Below are 21,350 nucleotides of genomic sequence, written 5' to 3'. Positions count from 1 at the left end.
AAGTTGATCACACTGTGGCCTGATTGAATAAGGCTACTCTGGTTCCCACCGAAGATTCTCCGGTATTTAGGGATCCTACGGATAGGAGGCTGGAATCTCTTGCCCGCCATGCTTACATGGTGGCGGGTTCCATGCTAAAACCTATTTTTGCCTCTGTTATGGTGGCTCAGGCTGTGGCGGATTTGACCAAGGTGCTCAGACGCACCCTCGTGGCTGATTCTGCCCCCCCCCCCCCCCCACTACCGTGGAGATGGTGGACCAGATTTATCAAGGGGTCATGTATTTGTGCGATGCGGCCTTAAATGAGGCCCCATTGGCTGCGCGCCTGTCCAGTGTCACGGTGATTAACTGTCGACTGATATGGTTAAAAAGCTGGACGACTGACCAGAAATCCAGAAAGACGGTGGCTTATATTCCCTATGCGGGGTCTCGCCTTTTTGGAGACTCCCTGGATGAATTGGTAAAAGGAGTCACTGGGGCCAAGAGCACTCTGCTACCCCAGAATCCTAAGGGCAAGTTTTTCCGCGGCAAGCGGGGTCCCACCTTTAAACCAAATCAGGGGTCCTTTCGTGCCGTCAAGGCACAGAACAAGGGAAAACCCTTCAAGGGCCAGGGTGGCCAGAGAAAGCCCTGGGCCGGCAAATAAAAAAAAATCCGGCCAAGCTGGTGCGGCAGCTCAGTCCGCCTCTGCCTGAAGGGGTGCCCTCACCCATTTCAGGGGTGGGGGGACGTTTGCGCGGTTTCCTCCAACCTTGGCTGCTCCGAATTCCAGACAGGTGGGTTCAGGAAATCATTCGATCAGGGTACAAGATCGAATTTCTTTCACGGCCGGCAGACAGATTCTTTCCCTCAAATCTTCATTTGACCGCAGGGCGGTTACAAGACCTGCATCAAGCGGTACAGGATCTCCTCGCCCAGGGGGTAATCGCCCCCGTGCCTCATCGGGACAGGTTTCGGGGGTTTTACTCAAACCTGTTCACTGTGCCCAGAAAGGAGGGCAAAGTGCGTCCGATTCTAGACTTAAAAGCTCTGAACCGCTTTGTGCGCGTTCGAAAGTTCCGCATGGAATCACTCCGCTCGGTGGTGGCCTCCCTAAATCCGGGTGAATTCCTGGCCTCTATTGACCTGAAGGATGCGTATCTGCACATCCCCATTTTCGAGGGTCATCAGAGGTACCCCTGATTCGCTATCGCGGAGGATCATTATCAGTTTGTGGCGTTACCTTTTGGTCTTGCTTCGGCACCAAGGGTCTTTACCAAAGTGTTGGCGCCTGTTCTGGGCCTGTTGCGGGCACAGGGCATTGCGGTCTTGGGATATCTGGACGATCTCCTGTTAAGATCGAGTGCCAGTCAGAGCCTGTTGCGCAATCTGTCCACTACGGTCCAGACGTTCGGTTGGACCATCAACGTTCAGAAGTCGACCTTGTCTCCTTCGGTTCATCTCCCATATTTGGGAATGGTTCTGGACTCTGCTCAAGCAAAGGTGTTCTTATCGGAGGACAAGCCCTGGACCCTGCAGTCCGAGGTCAGGTCCCTCAGGGACAACGAATCCTCGTCACTCAAGACCTGTATGCGGTCCCTGGGGTTGATGGTATCAGCCTTCGAGGCGATACCATTTGCACAGTTTCACACGCGATCTCTCCAAGCGGAGATCCTGGCCAGGTGGGACAGACTACCTCAGTCCTTGGACCTTTTTCACATAGTGTCTCTGAGTCGCCAGACCAGAATGGATCTCTTGTGGTGGCTTCAGTCCCCGGCTGTGTCGGGAAGGAAAATCCTTCCTGCCAATTCTGTGGACGGTGATCACCACAGATGCCAGCCTGTCGGGCTGGGGTGGCATCCTGGGCAACCTGTCTGCTCAGGGCACTTGGTCGGAGAAGGAATCCTCCCTTCCGATAAACATTTTGGAATTGAGAGTGATCAGGCTGTGCCTGCTCCACTGGTCGGATTGTCTTCAGGGCCATCCTGTATGGGTGCAGACGGACAATGCCACTGCGGGTGCTTGCATCAACCACCAATGGGGCACCAGGAGTGCCCGGGCGGCCCAGGAAGTGACCAGTAATTCTGTCTTGGGCCGAGACTTATGTCCCGGCGATATCGGCAGTTCACGTTCCGGGTGTAGAGAATTGGCAGGCCGATTATCTGAGCCGCCAGACCCTGGACCAGGGGGAATGTTCCCTGCACCCGGAGGCATTTCAAATGCTGTGTGCGAGGTGGGGATTCTCGGATATGGATCTGTTCGTCTCGGCTGAACAACAAGTTGGAAAGGTTCGTGGCAAGAACGCGCGATCCTCTGGCAGACGCCTCGGATGCGCTGGTGGTGCCTTGGCATCATTATCGTCTGATATATGCCTTTCCTCCGATTCAGTTGTTGTCCAGGTTCCTTCGCAGGTTGGCCTCGGAACCAACATTGGTTATTCTGGTTGCGCCCGACTGGCCACGCCGGTCCTGGCACGCGGACATCGTTCACCTGGCCATCGAGCCTCCATGGCTTTAACTGCAGGGGTCTCTCCTCAGAGGTCATTCCTACTTTAATCCAGTGGTCCTCAACCCTGGCCTACAGGACCCACTAACAGGCCAGATTTGCAAGATAACTGAAATACATCCCAGGTGATATCATTTGCTGCTCAGTGATTGCAGTACTCTAGTCTGCATCTCCCCCAGGTAATACTTAAAATCTGGCCTGTTAGTGGGCCCTGAGGACCGGAGTTGAGGACCACTGCTTTAATCAAGGCTAGAAAAGCCTCGTCTAGTAAGATTTATTACCGTACATGGAAAGCTTATTTTGCCTGGTGTGAGTCCAGGGGCTTCTCTCCTCGTTCTTGGTGGCGAGAGTGTTGGCTTTCCTTTAGTCTGATGTGGACCAGAGCCTTGTGTTGGCCACGATTAACAGCCAGGTAACTGCACTGGCTGTTCTTTTTCAGCGCCCTGTGGTGTCTAATTCTTTGATTCGCACCTTCATTCAAGGTGTGCTTCACTTGGCCCCTCCTAGAAGGAAGTCCCTACCTCCATGGGACTTGAACTTGGTTCTGTCCGTGTTACAACGTTCCCCGTTTGAAAACATCAGGGAAATTTCATTACCTCTGCTGTCTAGAAAGGTTGCCTTTCTGGTGGCGATCACTTCGGCTCGCAGGGTGTCGGAATTGGCGGCATTGTCCTGCCGCTCCCCTTACCTGGTGGTTCATAGGGATAAGGTGGTCTTGCTTCCAAAGGTGGTTTCGGATTTTCACCTTAATGAGGACATTGTTTTACCTTCGCTCTGTGCGAATCCTAAGCATCCTAAGGAGGTTTCCTTGCATTCGTTGGATGTTGTCAGGGCGATCAGGGTTTCCCTGTCGTCGACTGAATCCTTTCGAAAATCTGATTCTTTGTCCTTCCTGAGGGACCGCGGAAGGGTATGGCTGCGTCTGCGGCGACCATTTCAAAATGGATCAGACAGACAATTGTTCAGGCCTATTCGTTGAAGGAACGAGTTCCGCCCTTCCCTCTCAAGGCGCTCTCTACCAGGGCGGTGAGTACGTCCTGGGCCCTCCGGCATCAGGCTTCGGTGGCCCAGGTGTGCAAGGCTGCGACTTGGTCGTCAGTGCACACTTTTTCCAAGTTCTGCAAAATTGTTGTTCTGGCATCAGCTGATGCCTCTTTTGGCCGCAAAGTTCTCTGTGCGGCAGTGCCGTAGGGGACCCTGTTTTTGCGGGTCCCTGGCTGTTGGGGTTGTTTACCCCCTTGGTTATTTGCTTTCCTGGGTTGTTGCTCCTGTTGAGCTTTTTTGTTGCCCAGGAGGTTCCCTTGCTGTTCATGTAAGGTTCCTTTCTCTGATGTGGGTACTGCGTTGCCTTTCTGACGGTTGTGTTTCCCACCCCTCATGTCTACAATGCTTTGGGACATCCCCATTGGTGAAGACTGTATGAGTGGGCGGCGACTGTCGGAGGACGTAAGAGAAAACTGAATTTTTGTAAAATCTTACCGTAAAATTCCTTTCTCTGAGTCCTCCGACATTCGCCGCCCCCGCCCCTCTTTTGGGGTTCTTATACACTTAACTCCTTGCTACCAAACTGAGTTGGGATGGCTATTGCAGGGGGGTATTGGACCAGTGGGACAGCCCCCATGGGTGTGACTATGTAAATGCTTTGTTCTGAAGTCTTATGCCTAGCTACTCCTGCGGAGAGGAAGTCAATACCCCCATTGGTGAAGACTGTATGAGTGGGCGGCGACTGTCGGAGGACTCGGAGAAAGGAATTTTACGGTAAGATTTTACAAAAATCCCATTATTTTCTTAACTCGGAAAAACTCCACATTATTTCCAACATGACAGAGATAATACATTGTCATTCCTCTCTACAATGTATACAATAATGAGCCCCTGCACAAATAGTGATATGAAGTGTTAGAAGAGAGCTGCAAGTCTTTCAGCTGGAAGGGATTATACCGCAATTCGAAGACAAACCGCGCTTATCAAAATCAATAACATCAAATGAATTTTATTAACATAAATTATATCAAAAATGCATAAATAAATTCATAAAGGTATACATAAACAATATAAATGATTGGGTAAAAAATTTAAACGACAAAGTGCCTTCAGTGATCCTAAAAATGCGCTTAGTGCAAATTGCATTAATAAGTTCATGAATAAAAATCCTTATGGTTTGCATTAAAGTGGAGTTCCACCCTGTTTCACAACTTTAAAGTTTTAGTTCGGGCTGTCCATTCTCAACAACAATTGGGCATTTTTTTTTTTGGTGTTTCTTACCTTATTTTTAGTGCATTCTAATTTTCACTTCCTCCTTCCCCCCCCCCCCCCCCCCTCTTCGGCCGTGGCCGTCGTAGTCACTTTCTGTTCTGCGTTGCCTCATGGGAGCGGTTTGTAATCACTCCCAGGAGGCAATGGGCAGTGACGTGGTGGCCGGCCTCTCCTCATATCGTGTTTTTTCCAAACCGGAAATGACGCATGAGAGGCGGAGTCAAGCGCATCCGGCGCCATCTTTAAGTAGGGAAACGCTGCTATTTTTGCCAGTGTTACCCTATTGTCCTCAATAGCGGAGTGGGAGTCAGATAGTTGCAGATCGATCGGAGCTTTGATTTTTGCAGCAATGTGGCTGGATGGGTGGGTATATGTCACACTGTGATGTGTGCAGAAATGTGATGGATGGAATGTACACTGATAGAGGTAGCACTGTCAAAGGGGTAGCAATGTGATGGCACTGCTATTGGTGGGTGTATGTCGCACTGTGATGGTGGGCAATATCATAGCAGCACTGTGATGGGGGAAATGTGATGGCAGCATTGTGAAAGCAGGCCTGTGATGGGGGCATTATTATTGGTGAAATGTGGTGGGTGATATTCTATTTAGGGCAATGTGATGGCAACATTTTTGTCCGTGCAATTAGAGGGCAACTCTGATGGGGGCACTTTCATTGCAATTTTTTTTTAAATATACACTTTTAAATATACTTTTTAAAAATTACAGATTTTGAATGACAGCCATAGTAGCTCACCTTACATCATCTTTAATACACTATCAAATAATTCATATACAAAAAATTAATATCTTCAAAATCTCTCTCTATATTACAAATATATATATATATATATATATATATATATATATATATATATATATACACAAACACACACCATGTGCTGACCCCATTACAGTGTGACATCCATCCATCCATGCAAAGTGCTGACCCCATAATAGTGTGACATGCATCCATCCATGCATGCATGCACAGTGCTGACCCCATTACAGTGTGACATCCATCCATCAACAGTGCTGACCCCATAACAGTGTGACATCCATCCATCCATGCAAAGTGCTGACCTCATAACAGTGTGACATCCATGCAAAGTGCTGACCCCATAACAGTGTGACATGCATCCATCCATGCATGCGCAGTGCTGACCCCATTACAATGTGACATCCATCCATCAACAGTGCTGACCCCATAACAGTGTGAAATGCATCCATGCATGCACAGTGCTGACCCCATAGCAGTGTGACATGCATCCATCCATCAACAGTGCAGACCCCATAACAGTGTGACATGCATCCATCAATGCACATTGCAGACCCCATCACTGTCCTGCCCCCATCACTGTGTTACATCCATCCAGCCATACTTCCAAAATCCTGCCCCAAATCAAAGGGTGCCATCACAGTGTTGCTGCCACAATAACCATGCTGCCCCCATTCATAGTGCTGCCATCCATCCGTTACATTAAAGTCATCAGCCAGACAAGAGCTTTCTTAACCATAATAGCTGGCAGTGTCTCTTTCTCTCTTTCTTTCTCTTTTTCTCTTTCTTTCTTTCTCTTTTTCTCTTTCTTTCTTTCTCTTTTTCTCTTTCTTTCTCTCTTTCTCTTTTTTTTCTTCTTTTTCTCTTTCTCTTTTTTTTCTTTTTTTTCTCTTTCTCTTTTTTTTCTCTTTCTCTTTTTTTTCTCTTTTTCTCTCTTTCTCTTTCTCTCTTTCTCCTTTCTCTTTCTCTTTCTCTCTTTCTCTTTCTCTCTCTCTTTCTTTCTCTTTCTTTCTCTTTCCGGGATTTCCTGCTGCATTCTGGGTAGCCAGAATGAGCAGGAAGAAGGTCACTAAGTCTTACACTGTGGCTTCAGATGCCCTTAGTAAAGATGACAATGCACAGGCAGCGGTTTTAAAAGTAAAGGCCCGTACACGCGTACCGAATATCGGCCGAATGATCGGCCGTCTTTTGTCCGGTGCTGTCCTGTCGGTTGAAAAGTGCTAAAGACTGCACACGAATTTTGTCGGCCAACAACAGCCGACTGCAGAAGTGGTGCCATGTGATGGTTAACTTTCCGTGTGTTTTTTTTCTTCTCTGAGCATGCCAAGTCTTGCTCATCTGCTGTTAGTCGGTCGAATTCTGTACTGATTGGCGAACAATCGGCCGTTCTGGTGACGGCCAACAAAAATTTTATAGCCTGCACACCCGATTCTGTTCGGCCGAAAAGTCGCAGTCGGTTGTCAGAAGCATCATACTAACAAGCCGACAATCGGCCGATCGTTCGGCGGCCGAATATTTACGGCCGACAATCGCTACGTGTGTACGGGCCTTAAGATTTTCACTAAACACACTGTTCAACTCATAAATATGCAAATAGCGGTTTTGTCAAGCGAGATGTATTAATATTAATGGGCTATTTTTGTTAAAAAAAAATATTCTGAGGGTGGAACTCCGCTTTAATATGGTTAATCCTCCATCGTTGTTTTGGGCTCTTTTTTTGTTTTGTTTTTTGGAAGAATAGAAGTCCACCCATCCTAAAAGGCTTTCTTGTATCTTTAAACAATTCTTTTTGAACCTCATTTGCAAGGGGGAGACCCAAAAGATTCACTTATGGTTTATTTTTTCCAAAGATTATTGCCAAGTAATAAAAATTACATTTACGCTTTTAACGAAAAAAGAGTATCAATAAAGAAATGTAGAACACCGGTTTGCACTCCACCTGTGTTCCAGAAGCCGGAAATGACATGTTCTGGTAAGTCCCATCCTATGTGTTTCATCAGTGTGTCTCTGACCTCAATAGGTTTCAGATGACTGGATACATTGCCTCCTCTTGTATATCCCATTTTCATCCTTCTATAGCAATCAATGCTAATGAAATCCAAACCATCCCCACCCATTCAGATAGTTCATTTACTGCTAATATTTTACATATTGAGAACGTCAGAAATTGGGTATATGAGGGGTGTCTAGTCATTTGACCCCTGATGACAACAGACGCACACTGATGTCTTTGTCCAGATCTCCTCCAACACATCTGATTCAACACCTGGTGAACTGGAATCTATATAAAATGTAATCTTAACCTATAGATTTAGTCTGTATAATGTAATTCAATGTTTTGTTTATTGCTTTATTTCTGGGCGCTGTACCAAAGAACCAAAGGCCTTCTTTGTTTTATAGTGTGTTTTTTTTTCACTTCAACTTTGATAATATGCATTTGTAATTCTACTCCATAGTAGCCATAACTGTCTGCTTTGCTTGACTTTCTTCCTATTCCCAATGTCTACGTGTGACCATGTATTCCTATGGAACTCTTCACACTGGTCTGTTGTGGGTTCGCTGCGTTCAGTCCTGCCCCAAAACAAGCATTCCCATTAAAATGCATCAAAAACACAACCACAGGTTTGAGTCCCATGTCCTGTGAAAAGTGCACCGCAAACGCAGGAAAAACGCATGTGCGTTTTTAACACGTTCTTGCTACGTATAAGTGTGAAAGTGCCCTTGGAACAATCTCAGACAATAAAAATTTATTTATTATATTTATTTATGGAAATTGGAAAGGCCCTTTTTCCCTCTAAAAGTACATTCTCATTTGGATAGTAATAGTCATTGTTTTTTTCTCAGTTGGAGAACGCACAGCTTGCAGCTGCCAAGAACAGCGATTATGCCAGTGCAACCAGGGAAGAGATCATGTCTACGAAAATAAGAATAGATTCTTTGGCCTCGCAGCTAAACCAATCTCAAAAACAGGTACTGATTTCTCTCTCCTAAATGTAAGTGTGCTCATTAGGTTTGGAATTGTGTGTCTTGATATAGTAGGCTTAAAGTGACACTAAGCAATATCCCTATTCTCCAAAAATAATCCATACACATCCACTACTTAATGTAGAACTATAGGCAAAACTACTTTCTTTTTTTTTTTCCATTTTGGATAGAGCTTATAACCCATGTCAGATTTGATTTTTTTTTTTTTTTTTGGCTGCCATCTGTGTCCGATTTGGAGAGATTTCTCTTCACTTCCTGTCCCGTAGCCAAAACCGGAAGTGAGAGGAAATACCCACAAAGTAAGGGAATTCCTTTTGAACCCCTAGGTCACAAAAACGAGTGTCCCCAATTGTAAGCGTTCCTCTCTATTGCTATTCTGGGGACAAACCAAAATTTAGGATTTTCTTTTAAAAAAAAAAAAATATCACTTTAATAGGACTTCCAAGAACTGGAATAGGAGGAACTCTTATGTCGATTAAATTCCAGGCCTTATTATTCTGGTAAAAATGAATGAGGGTGCACCAGCCTAGTGCATTATCCCACAACCTTTATTAACAATTAATATAAGTACTGCTTACAAGCATATGAATAAAAGCTTGATTTCCAAACCACTCGTTCATAGCTCAAGAGTCCTAGACTCGACAGTCTCCAGACCGTGGGGGGACCTTACCGGGATTCCTGCTAGCTAATACGTTTTGAAAAAAATCTCCTCCATCACAGCCTAACAGCAAGAGTTCCTTGTTGAGACTCTTGAGCTACGGACGAGAGGTTCTTTTATCAGAGATGTATAGTAACTAAGTAGAACTACTTCACTACTGTACTTAAGTACCGAAAGGCGGTATCTGTACTTTCCTAGAGTATAATTTTTTTTCTCCTACTTCCACTTTTACTTCACTACATTTTTTTGATGATTTCAATACTTCTACTCCAATATTTTTTTTTTTTTTGTGCTGCATAGTTACTCGTTACTATTATAAAAATTACCACTGCCAGAACAGTAGATGGCAGGTTTCATGAAGCTCAAAACATGTGTATTATCAGCGCATACGAAAATAAATGCTACTGTATGTATAAATAAAAGCTGCATTTGAAATAATAAAAAACAATATGATGTTCAAACTTTTGACTTCTTTCTTTAATAACTACATAACACACTACTGGTACTTTTACTTTCAGTACTTGAGTAGCAAAATTTAAAAAAAAACTACTTGCAATACTAAGTACAAAAAATGTTGAATACTTTATCACTTCTACTCAAGTCACTTTTTGATCGAGCACTTGTACTTTTACTCAAGTATGGGTTTCGAGTACATTATACAACTCTGTCTTTTATTCATGTGCTTGTAAGTAGTACTTTATTAAAAATTAATATAAGGTTGTGGGGTAATGCACTAGGCTGGTGCACCCTCTTCTGTCCATTTTTACCAGAATAATAAGGCTTGGAATTTAATCAACATAAGAGTTCCTCCTATTCCAGTTCTTGGAAGTCCTAGTAAAGTGATATTTATTATTTTTTTTTTTTTTTTTTTATTATTATTTTTTTTTAATGTTGTGCGGATAATGCACTAGGCTGGTGCGCCCTCTTTTTTGTTCGTTTTTATAGAAGCTCAAGGGCATCCCCAGTCTTAAGCCTAGTACAAGGCTTTTTTTTTTGTGCAGCCAAGCGGTCGGAGCAGCTGTACTAATAATCCGATGTTAGTACAGCGACTACCCCCCCACCCACCCCGCTGAGCTATTGTGTTCTGACAATGGGGGTGGCCCCCTCACCAGAACACTGGTCAGTGCTCCCAGCTGAGTGCACTGATCAGAGCCGGTTGGCTGCTGGTTTTCGAGCATGCACATCTAACCGAAGCCGACCAAAAGACCGGCTGCCATACACTTGGGCCAAAAGTCAGTTGATTTTTTTTTTTTTTAATCTGCTGTTGCCCGACATTCGGCCCGTGTCTAATAGGCTTTAGAGCACAGCAAGGCTTGGAGCAACATACCTGTGATGTGGAGTACCACCTATACTTTTGCTGGGCTGTCACACTTATGCGCAAGAGATATTTGCTGTTTGTGACTTACTCTGGTGTAGCTAGGATATACATAGTTAAAACTGAAGTATATTGTTTGGGCTACAGCTTCAGTATTCCTTTCATCTAAGTTACACCAGTCCCAAAGTCTAAGAATTTTTCTTCTTAGACTTAGCTTAAGCTTAGGATTTACATTTTGGGGGGCTTTAGGGGCATATTTACATCAGATGCAGTAGCTTGGAATTTACATAGGGGAGAGGACTTTAGGGGCTTATTCACATCGGATACAGTTTTAATATGCATACAATGTATGTTCTTGAAGATCAGTAAAGGTTATTACTGTGCTAATGGGAGAAAAAAACTTTTGGTAGAATTCTGCACTGCAAAACAAAGTGAGAGAGTTGCAAGAGATGCTGGACCATACACAAGATATGCATCGGAGGCAGATGACTGAGAAGGACAGGGAAATGGCTGAGATGAGGCACAAACTGCAAGAACAGTTGGAGGAATATGAACAATTGTTGGATGTGAAGCTTGCATTAGATATGGAAATAAATGCCTACAGGAAAATGCTGGAAGGAGAAGAACAAAGGTGAGGAGATAAAACAGTACATGTGTAATTTTGTGAGAAGGCAATTATAAAGTGGGCATTTTGGGTGTGGTATGGTTTTAACTTTTACAACTGGACTCAGGTATGTTTTTTATTGCATACTTATATTGGTCCAGCATGTAAATAGCAGTATCTCATACCAGAGGGGCCTCTGTGGAAGCTGACAGTTGCTGTATTTGAGGCTACAATCCCTCAGGTCCTGTGATAAGCAGCTTCACCCTCCACAAACTTAACACAGGGAGTCACTTGCTTGTCACTGCCACCAGTCACAGGGTGCCCTGTATATTTTCTTTTTTCCAAATATAAGGCCTTCTCTGTGGATACCTTGGTTCTGGTGTGGTGACTTGTAGGGGGACAATTCTGTTGGTTTGCCCATCGGTTTGTGTGTGTGTGTGTGTGTGTGTGTTTGAGGGTCTACATAACCCATATGTTTCTTTTTTTGTACTTTGACAGTTCAGTAAATCCCCCACCCCCCCTCCCACCTCTCCCCGGATTCCCAATTGGTGTTCTGGCTCTTAACCTGCTAATACCTCCTCCCTATAGTTCATACGAACCTTGTCTGTTTTTGTGCGGGCTCTTTTTTGCGTTTTAATGTTTATTTAGTGACCATTATGGGATGGGAACCTGGGTGAGGACAAACATTTGCAGTGATCGCTGTGGAAGAGGGAATTTCCCCTTATTTTGGAGAGATTTCATCTCACTTCTATCACTCAGGACAGGATGTGAAATCTATCCAACATGGCACAGAACAAACACTGCAAAACACAGGATTTATCTTTCTCTTTTATTTGCTCTTTATTTTTCTGTATAAAAAAACAAAAAAAAAAAAACAAAAGCTTTTTGGCTTCATAAATACTTTACAAAAAGGTACATTTCAGTCTCTGTAAGAGTACTTGAATAGTATGCAATCTGCATGTTTATGCTGGTGAAAAAATAAAAGCCTTGGGTGTCAGATTTGTCTTAAGGGAAGATGTTTCACAATTATTGGAAAGTTATTAGGCTGGTTAGTCAATCAATAAACCTTTGCATTTTACTATTTGCCCTAAAATTTAGGCTGAAACTGTCACCAAGTCCTGCACAAAGGAGCACAGTGTCTCGGACCAGCTCAAGATACACAAGCCGTGTGGTACGAGGGAAGAAGAGGAAATTGGAAGAGAGTGGGAGCACATCGAGCAGTACCGGGTATAAGATCATTCGGAATGCCAACGCTTCAGGACCCGTATCTATAGAAGATGTAGACCCTGAGGGGAAGTATGTGAGACTTTGGAACAGTTCAGATGCGGTATGTTTCACATTTCATTTTGACAGTCCAAATAATTCTGATTTTGTTCACAAAGGTGTTACAAGTGAGGCAATAGTACGTCCAACTGGGTGTTAAAAGTTGTTGGTACACACCTGCTATCAGATTTGTGTCTAAACTGCTACACTCCAATTTAAAGCTGGTCATACACCATTCATGTTTAGGTTGGGACGTCAGTAATTTTGCTTAGTGTGTCACCTTGTTGGTCCCCCTCCCTCCTGACGTTCTGAGATTGGAAAATTTGGCGAGCGAACAGCTGCTGCATCAAGTCAGATTCAGCCACTGTTCGGGGTATTCTTTCAGCTGTCATCAGTCAGCACACAATAGTGCAGTGGGGGAGTTCGCCAATCTGAGCTGTATAGCATGGATGAAGAAATCTTACATTTTTCTGTTTAGCTCAAAGGTTGGCAATCTAAAAAATCTGTGTATGACCAGCTCAACTTTGCAAAAAGTACTTCTTGAATGCATTGTGTATTCTGCAGTGCTGCATAACAATGTCTCTTATATATTTTCACTGCTGCCCTTAGGAAATAGGTCACATAATCACGTATGCCATATTGCTTTCCTGTGTATTTGTTTTCATGTTGCTGCTGTTTTTGTGTCATGTGTAGTCATAAGAGTATTACAGAAGGAACTATCAAAGTACTTGTAGAGAGCACTCATATTATGTACAATGTCTAATCATCATAGAGGGGAGTTCTTTTGTAGCTCAACGTGTCATAAAATTAGCACCATGATTTATGTTATAGCTATATCTAACTTTAGAAGTCTTTATTTAACTGCCTAAAGTCTGGAGCTGTTTTGAGTTTATAACACAACTGGTAAAAATCTGCGTTTTGGGTAGAAATCCTCCAAACAATTATATATTTTCTGAAAGCAGAGACCCTGTAGAATAAAACAGGTGGCATTTGCAATTTACTATGTTGCATATATGCGGGACTGTTTATATCCCACGGTCTTAAAGGGACGTTTATTGCGGTCTTAAAGGGACATTACACAAAATACATTTTTATTTGAGCAGTGGAGTCCCAGGATAAAAATTCCCCTGAAGACCCCTTGGAAGCGACTGTGGGACCCTCTGGTTATCCAGAATTATCATACTATTGTGGATGAATAATGGCGACTCATTAAGCACATGTTGGTGGTCCCTAAGTGTTTTGCATGCTGTTATCCTTTTGCAGGTGCAGTGTCCAATAGGTGGACTGTACCACCTAAAGTGGATTCTCCGTTGGCCAGGTTGAATAAAGCGACTCTGGTACCGGTGGAAGAATCTCCAACTTTTCCGGATCCCGTGGATAGACGGGTGGAATCCTTGTCCCCGCCATTTACATGTGGTAGCAGATCACATGTTAAAGGCTACCTTTTGTTAATGTTTTAGTAGCGCAGACTGCTATTGAATGGGTGAAGTTACTGAAAAGTAACTTGGAAACGGCACGGCTTCCCCCTGCGGTACTGGAACTAATAGACCAGTTGACCCAAGCCCTGGTGTTCATGTGTGATACATCCCTGGACTCAGCTATAATGGTGGCCAGGACGTCAGCAGTGGGGATTGCTATTAGGCGCATGGTATGGCTAAAATGCTGGTCGGCTGACCAGGCTTCTTAGGATGTGACTGCTCTTCCTTTTACATGGGAGAGGCTGTTTGGATCCACCCTGAACGAGTTGATCAAAGGTATCACTGGGAGTAAGAGCACTAATCTGCCCCAATCCTCTAAGGGCAAGGCGCCACGTACTAGGCGGGGGCCTTCCCTTACTGCTCACAAACTTCTTCTTTTTGATTCCTCTGGGTCGCAAGAAAAAAGGTAAACCATTTAGGTCTTCTGGGGGTTCCAAGAAGCCATGGTCAGGAAAATCGAAGTCTGGCCAATCTGGACCTGCAGACAAGTCCTCACCTGCATGAAGGGGCGCCCCCACCCGAGTCTGGGGTGGGGGGACGTCTTTGATTCTTTCAGGAACCCTGGCCCTCCTTGATTCAGGACAAATGGGTTCGCAAACTGATTAGATTAGGATACAAGATCGAATTCCGGTCTCGTCCGTCGGACAGGTTCTTGCTGTCCAATCTTCAATTATCGCCAGTCCGGTTAAGGAACTTGCGAAGGACAGTACACGACTGTCGCAAGGAGTGATTGTGCCGGTTCCCGCTCGGTAATCACCATGCCCAGAAAAGAAGGCAAGGTGCGTCCCATCCTGGATATCAAGGCCCTAAACCGATTTTGTGCGGGTATAGAGGTTTGGGATAAAGTCCATCCGCACGGTAGTAGTGTCTCTGCATCAGAGAGATTTCTTAGCATTCATAGATATTAAGGACTCATATACATCCCTATCTAAGCTGTACACCAGCAGTTTCTTCGCTTTGCGGAAGCAGAGGAGCGTTATCGATTTGTGGCGTTACCCTTTGGTCTCACCTCCGCTCCCAGGTATTAGCACTGCTGCGCCGGCGGGGGATTGCAGTACTGGGGTACCTGGACGATCTCCTGTTGAGAGCGGACTCTCATTCAGCCTTGTTGGGGGATCTGACGATCATGGTCAGAATTCTGCAGGAGCTCGGTTGGAACCTCAATATCAAGAAATCTGCGCTGACTCCAGGTCTGAGACTGGATTATCTGGGCCTGACTCTGGATTCAGCCTTGGCAAAGGTTTCTCTTCCCCCGGACAAGCTGCAAGAGTTGCAGGGGGCGATTCAGTTGTTGGACAACAATCTGTCCTCTCTACGAGTTTGCATGCAAGCCTTGGGTATGATGGTATCGACCTTTTGAGGCGCTTCCGTTATCTCAGTTCCGTACAAGGCCTTTTCAAAGGGAGATTCTTGTAAAATGGAGCAAGGATCCAAAGTCCTTGGCTTTTTTTGATTCGGTTGAACCACAACACAAAATCTGCTCTGTTGTGGTGGATTCAGTCTCCAACACTACTGTGCCAGGGTAGGTCCTTCCTTCTGTTGTTTTGGACAGTGGAAACCACGGACGCCAGCATGTCGTGCTGGGACGTGGTGCCGGGGAAGCTCTGTGCCCAGGGTACCTGGGCGATGAATAAATGGAGTTCATGAATGATAAAGTCCATAAATCTCAAAAACAGTCCAAATAATATTCCAAACAAGTGCTTCAGCAGGTAGCCAGTGAAAGGTATCAGGCAAAAAAACAGAAATAAAGTGCTCAAGTGCTAGAGATCATGTGCAAATTCATGCTGCAATGGTGTGGTGATAGGTGACTTTTTTTCCTCTCCCCCAGGATGTTGCACTTACCGGACAAAGTGGACCCCTAGACAGTATAGTGTAAGGGTCACACAGGCAAAGTCCCGCATACGATCCGGGCAATACTCCTTTGGTCTTGGTTAGGGCCACTTGGGGGTCTCCTACAGAGACGCAATTTCCGGTTCCACACCTTTCGAGACGTCATTTCTGGTAGCGGTGGAACGCACGCTAGAGCCAGAGAGCCCGCTGCTCACCGTGATCCTAGCGATCTGTGATACCGATCTATGACTGTACAGCGCCTGTTTTTACTTCAATAAATGTGAGTGTTTTATCTGCAAGTTTAATAAACATGAGTTTTTAGCAATATTACACTATTGGGAATTTCTTCCTTCCATATATGGCCCTACCCTGGTGAGAGCCTGTAGGAGACCCCCAAGTGGCCCTAACCAAGACCAAAGGAGTATTGCCCGGATCGTATGCCGGACTTTGCCTTTGTGACCCTTACACTATACTGTCTAGGGGTCCACTTTGTCCGGTAAGTGTAACATCCTGGGGGAGAGGAAAAAAAGTCACCTATCGCCACACCATTGCAGCATGAATTTGCACATGATCTCTAGCACTTGAGCACTTTATTTCTGTTTTTTTGCCTGATACCTTTCACTGGCTACCTGCTGAAGCACTTGTTTGGAATATTATTTGGACTGTTTTTGAGATTCATGAACTCCATTTATTCACTTCACCGGGTGTTTTTTAGTGATTGAATGCATTTTTTGCTATTTAGATTTTTATATATATATATATATATATATATATATATATATATATATATATATATATATATATATATATATATATATATATATATATATTTTCACGATAAGCACTTTATTGTTCATCATATCAAATCTGCGCTGTTCCTTTGTATTTTCACGTTCTAAAATCCTTTTGATTTTATGCACAGCAGCACTTTTGAGGCACTAATATATCACCATAGCGCAGCATTAATTTCTCGTTTTTTCATACCTGGGCGATAGAAGAGTCAAAACTTTTTTGATAAATGTTTTGGAGCTCAGTCATAAAGCTTTGTCTGAGTCATTGGATGACTCGTTTGCAAGGTTGTCCGGGTTTGGTTTCAATCAGACAATGTCACGACTGTGGCTTACATCAATCACCAGGGGGGCCGAGATTCTGGTCTGGGCGGAAAGCCTTGTTCTAGCCCTCTCTGCTGTACATATTCCAGGTGTGGAAAACTGGCAGGCGGATTTCCTGAGTCGTCAGGTGTTGGATCAAGGGGAGTGGTCCCTACACCCGGAGGTGTTCCGCCTCCTGTGTGTCCGGTGGGGGACTCCCAAGGTCGATCTGTTTGCCTCTCGCCTCAACAAGAAGGTGCAGAGATTCGTAGCCAGATCTCAAGATCCTCTGGCCAATGCCAGAGATGCACTGGTAGCTCCTTGGGGTCGGTATCGACTGATTTATGCATTTCCTTCATTGAAACTCCTGCCGAGGCTTCTGCACAGGATGGAGGTGGAAAACATTCCAGTCATTCTGGTGGCTCCATACTGGCCTCGCCGGTCTTGGTACGCAGACCTGATCAGGCTGGTCGCCGATACCCCTTGGAGACTTCCTCTCAGGGAAGATGTGCTGTCTCAAGGTCCAATCTTCCATCCTACTTTACAGTCGCTGGCTTTAACGGCATGGCTGTTGAAAGTCGGGTGTTGCGAGATAGGGGTCTTTCTGACTGTGATTCCTACACTCTTGATGGCTAGGAAGTCATCGTCCAGGAAGATCTACCATTGTACACGGAAATTGTATATTTCATGGTTTGAATCACTGAAGGTGCACCTTCGCTTGTTTTCGATCACTAGGGTTCTGGCCTTTTTTTTTTGCAGAAAAGGGTTGAACAGCGGTTAACTTTGGGTACTATCAAAGGCCTAGTTTCGGCTTTGGCTATATATTCAACGCCTGTTAACCACGGATGTCCTAATCCAGACTTTTATCCAGGGAATGCGCCATATGGCTCTAACAAGGAGATCCCCGTTACCTCCGTGGAATCTAAATCTGGTGTTATCTGTTCTTCAAAAGCCTCCTTTTGAAAAAAATTGGGATATTTCTCTTTTTTCTTTGTCTCAGAAGGTTGCCTTCTTGGTGGAAATCACTTCTGCCCACAGGGTATCTGAATTGGCAGCGTTGTCTTGCCGCTCTTCTTATCTGGTGGTACACAGGGATAAGGTGTTACTTCAACCTAATCAGTCGTTCCTTCCTAAGTTGAAAAGAGAAGAGAACTCTATTTAGTTTCTCTTTGAGGGTTCAATTTTTTCCGGGTGAGCTCCAGTTGTACCTGGTTGAGCTCCATGTTGGCTAAGTTTAGCCATTGGGGACCTGCGTTTTTGTTTCTGCATTGTTTCCCACCCCTCATGATTATACTGCTTTGGAACATCCCTATGAGTCATGAAGATAAGGAGCTGTTACATCAGCGGGGGATCGCAGTGCTGTCGAAGTTGTTGGAAGGAGGGATGGCGCACTGCGGTGTAAAAATACTCCATAAATAAAAAATACTAGCAAGAAAGTGTTGACAAAGTGCATGCGCGCGAAACATGTAGTTGCGGCAACCAGAAGCGTGCGTTTCATCTCCTACATCCAGCCAAGCGCTCCACTGGAGTTCCGATCGTCACTTCCGGTGACGTCATCCAGGCCGTAGTTCCGGCGATTGCGGTGGATACGGCACCAGGTCTGTGTAGCGGCCGCACACAGTACCCACAAGGTCCTCTCTAGCGGCATTGACGTCGTCCTGCACCCCTGGGATCACATACCATCTCTCCCCTCCTTTCACCATCTTTGGGTCTGGATCGTCCTGCTTTCCACAGCATGGGATTCCCACAGCACCCCAGGGAGATACCGGAGACTCCAGGACTGGTTTGGTTTTTATTTTAATTCCATCTTTCACCCATTAAAACTTTGACATTTTTTCATCAACACTTTCTTGCTATTATTTTTTATTTATGGAGTATTTTTACACCGCAGTGCGCCATCCCTCGCAACAATTTTGATAGTCTGCACATCATCCCGTGCCAGGGATTTGGCAGCCTGAGTGTAATAGTATTTATTGGTTTCACTTACAACATCACAGCCATGTCTTTATGGCCCCTCATGAACTTATCCAAAGGATTAGCGCCTGGATCATTTTTGGTTGATCGCAGTGCTGGGCTACTTGAATGACGACCATCTGCGAGCAGAGTCTCCTACTGCTCTGGTGGAAAACCTGGAGATCACCATACGAATTCTGCGGGAGTTCGGCTGGATTGTGAATTTTCAGAAGTCTGCTCTGGTTCCATCCACAAAGCTGGACTATCTGGGTCTGACTCTGGACTCTGCCTTAGCCAGAGTGCTCCTTCCTCTGGACAAACTCCAGAAACTGCAGGCTGCAATTCGTCTCCTGCTGTCCAGCAGATGGTCATCCCTCTGGACTTGCATGCGGGTGCTAGGCCTGATGGTGTCTACCTTCGAGGCTGTTCTGTTTCCACAGTTCCATATGAGGTCCCTGCAAAGGGAGATTCTGAGCAAAAGGGACAAGAATCCGCAGTCTCTGGACAATCCGATCCAGCTGAGCCGGGGAACAAAAGCATCCCTGATATGGTGGCTTTGTTCTCCGGCGCTTCGGCTGGGCAAATCCTTCCTTCCCTTGTATTGGACAGTGGTCACCACGGATGCCAGCCTGTCCAGGTGGGGAGACGTCCTCGGCAAAAGTTTGAACTTTGGACTGATCGTCTTCAGGGTTGTTCAGTGCGCATTCAATCGGACAATGCCACAGCCATGTCTTGTCAATCACCATGGGGGCACAAGAAGTGTCCTGGCGGCTCTGGAGGTAGCCGGCATTCTAAGGTGGGCATTTTGTTCCAGCCCTCTCTGCCGTGCACATTCCGGGGTTTAAAACTGGAAGGCGAATTTCCCCAGTCAGCAGGCGTTGGACCAAGGAGAGTGGTCCCTTCAACAGAAGGGGTTTCATCAGTTGTGTCTCCGGTGGGGCATCCCCAAGGTGGATCTGTTGGTGTCTCGGCTCAACAGAAAGGTGCAGAGGTTTGTGGCACGGACACTGGATCCACTGGCGGTAGCCACAGACACAGTGGTGGCCCCTTGGGGTCAAATTGTATGTTTTACACCTTCACTCCTCCCAAACTTCTGCCAAGATTTCTATGCAGGATAGAGGCAGAAGGGATTTCCATCATCTTGGTGGCCCTGGACTGGCCTGGCTGGGCTTGGTACGCCGATCTGTTGCGGCTGGTCGCTGATGTTCCTTGGAAGCTTCCTCTCAGGGAGGAGCTGCTGTCCCAATAGCCAATCTTCCATTCTGCTTTACAGTCGCTGGCTTTGACGGCTTGGCTTTTGAACACCAGGTGCTGATGGCTAGAGGTTTGTCTGAGTCAGTGATTCCAATGCGGTAAAAGCTAGGAAATCTACTTCTAGGATGATCTACCATCGTGCGTGGAAGACTTGCATTGCGTGGTGTGAGTCTCTTTGGGCTCAACCTCGCTCCTTTTCGGTATCTCAGATCTTGACCTTCTTTCAACGGATGTCGGCCTTGGCGGTCGTCTTCAACAGCCCTTGGCCACACACTCCCTGGTGCATACTTTTCTTCATGGAGTTCGGCACTTAGCGCCTCCAGTGCGGTCTCCATTGCTGCCTTGGGACCTCAATTTGGTTCTGTCAGTTCTCCAGAAGCCTCCTTTTTTGAAAATCTTTGGGAGATTCCTCTGCTTGCGCTGTCTCAGAAGGTGGCCTTTTTGGTGGTTATCGCTGCTGTGTGCAGGGTGTCGGAATTGGCGGCATTATCCTGTCATTCACCTTGGTGGTTCACAGAGCTAAGGTGGTTCTTCGCCCTGGTCTGTCGTTCCTTCCAAAGGTTGTCTGATTTTAATTTGAGCGTGTTGCCTTCCCTGTGTCCCAGGCCAAAACATCCGAAGAAAATTGCTTTGCATGCCTTGAATGTGGTCTGGGCAATTGGGGTGTACCTGGCAGCTACAGAGTCTTTTTTAAGAGGTCAGACTCGCTATTTTTGTGCTTGTGGATGGGCCTTGGAAGGGGTTGTCTGCTTCCTCTGCGACCATTTCCATATGGATCAGACATACAGTGATTCACACTCTACTCAGGCGCTCAGTGACGCAGGTTTGCAAGGCGGCCACCTGGTCGTTGGTGCACGCTTTCACGAAGTCCTATAAAGTGGATGGGTTGGCATCTGCGGATGCTTCTTTTGGCTGCAGGGGTTTGCAGGCTGCAGTTAGAGGACCTGTTGCTCCTTTGAGGGTGTATTGTTTTGTTTTTTTCAGGCGGGCTCCAGTTTTGGTTGAGCTCCCCTTTACCTGGTTGGCTATATAGTTTAGCCTTAGGAATTTCTTTTTCACTGTTCACACCCCTCATGTTTTTTTTTTTCTTAAATAGAAAATAAGTATTTGTGCTGCAAAAATACAATACAAAATACAAAAACTCATTAACACGTGAGTTACACACTTGTGAAACACTTAAAGTGAAATAAGTGAAACGAGATATACCTTCACCGTACAAAAGAAGAGATACAATGATGCAATGTTATAAATCTCTCAGCAGCACCCCGCCCTGGTGATATATCAATTACATCCTGTCACTATGAGCAAAATTCAAACAATCATATCCATACCCTGGCCCCACCGCCTCCCCCCATCCTCCAAAGACTTCAGAAAAAATAAAATCACAAAAAATGTATACATTAA

At 45.4% G+C, this 21,350-nt stretch overlaps 1 protein-coding gene across 3 annotated transcripts in view; it reads left to right on the top strand.

Annotated features, from left to right (window-relative positions):
• LOC309554092 (lamin-B3-like) overlaps positions 1-21,350 on the top strand; it is a 210,518-nt gene that overhangs the window by 86,548 nt on the left and 102,620 nt on the right. For all 3 annotated transcript variants that reach the window (XM_082255632.1, XM_082255633.1, XM_082255631.1), the window contains exons 5-7: positions 8,360-8,485; positions 10,884-11,104; positions 12,176-12,404. In XM_082255632.1, the coding sequence (XP_082111758.1) occupies positions 8,360-8,485; positions 10,884-11,104; positions 12,176-12,404 (576 nt within the window). The remainder of the gene's footprint in view (positions 1-8,359; positions 8,486-10,883; positions 11,105-12,175; positions 12,405-21,350) is intronic.

Source organism: Pelophylax lessonae, assembly GCF_965119305.1.
Source record: "Pelophylax lessonae genome assembly, chromosome: 4".
NCBI lineage: Eukaryota > Metazoa > Chordata > Amphibia > Anura > Ranidae > Pelophylax > Pelophylax lessonae.
The sequence above is the reverse complement of the archived record's forward strand: the minus strand, read 5'-3'. Positions and strand labels throughout refer to the sequence as shown.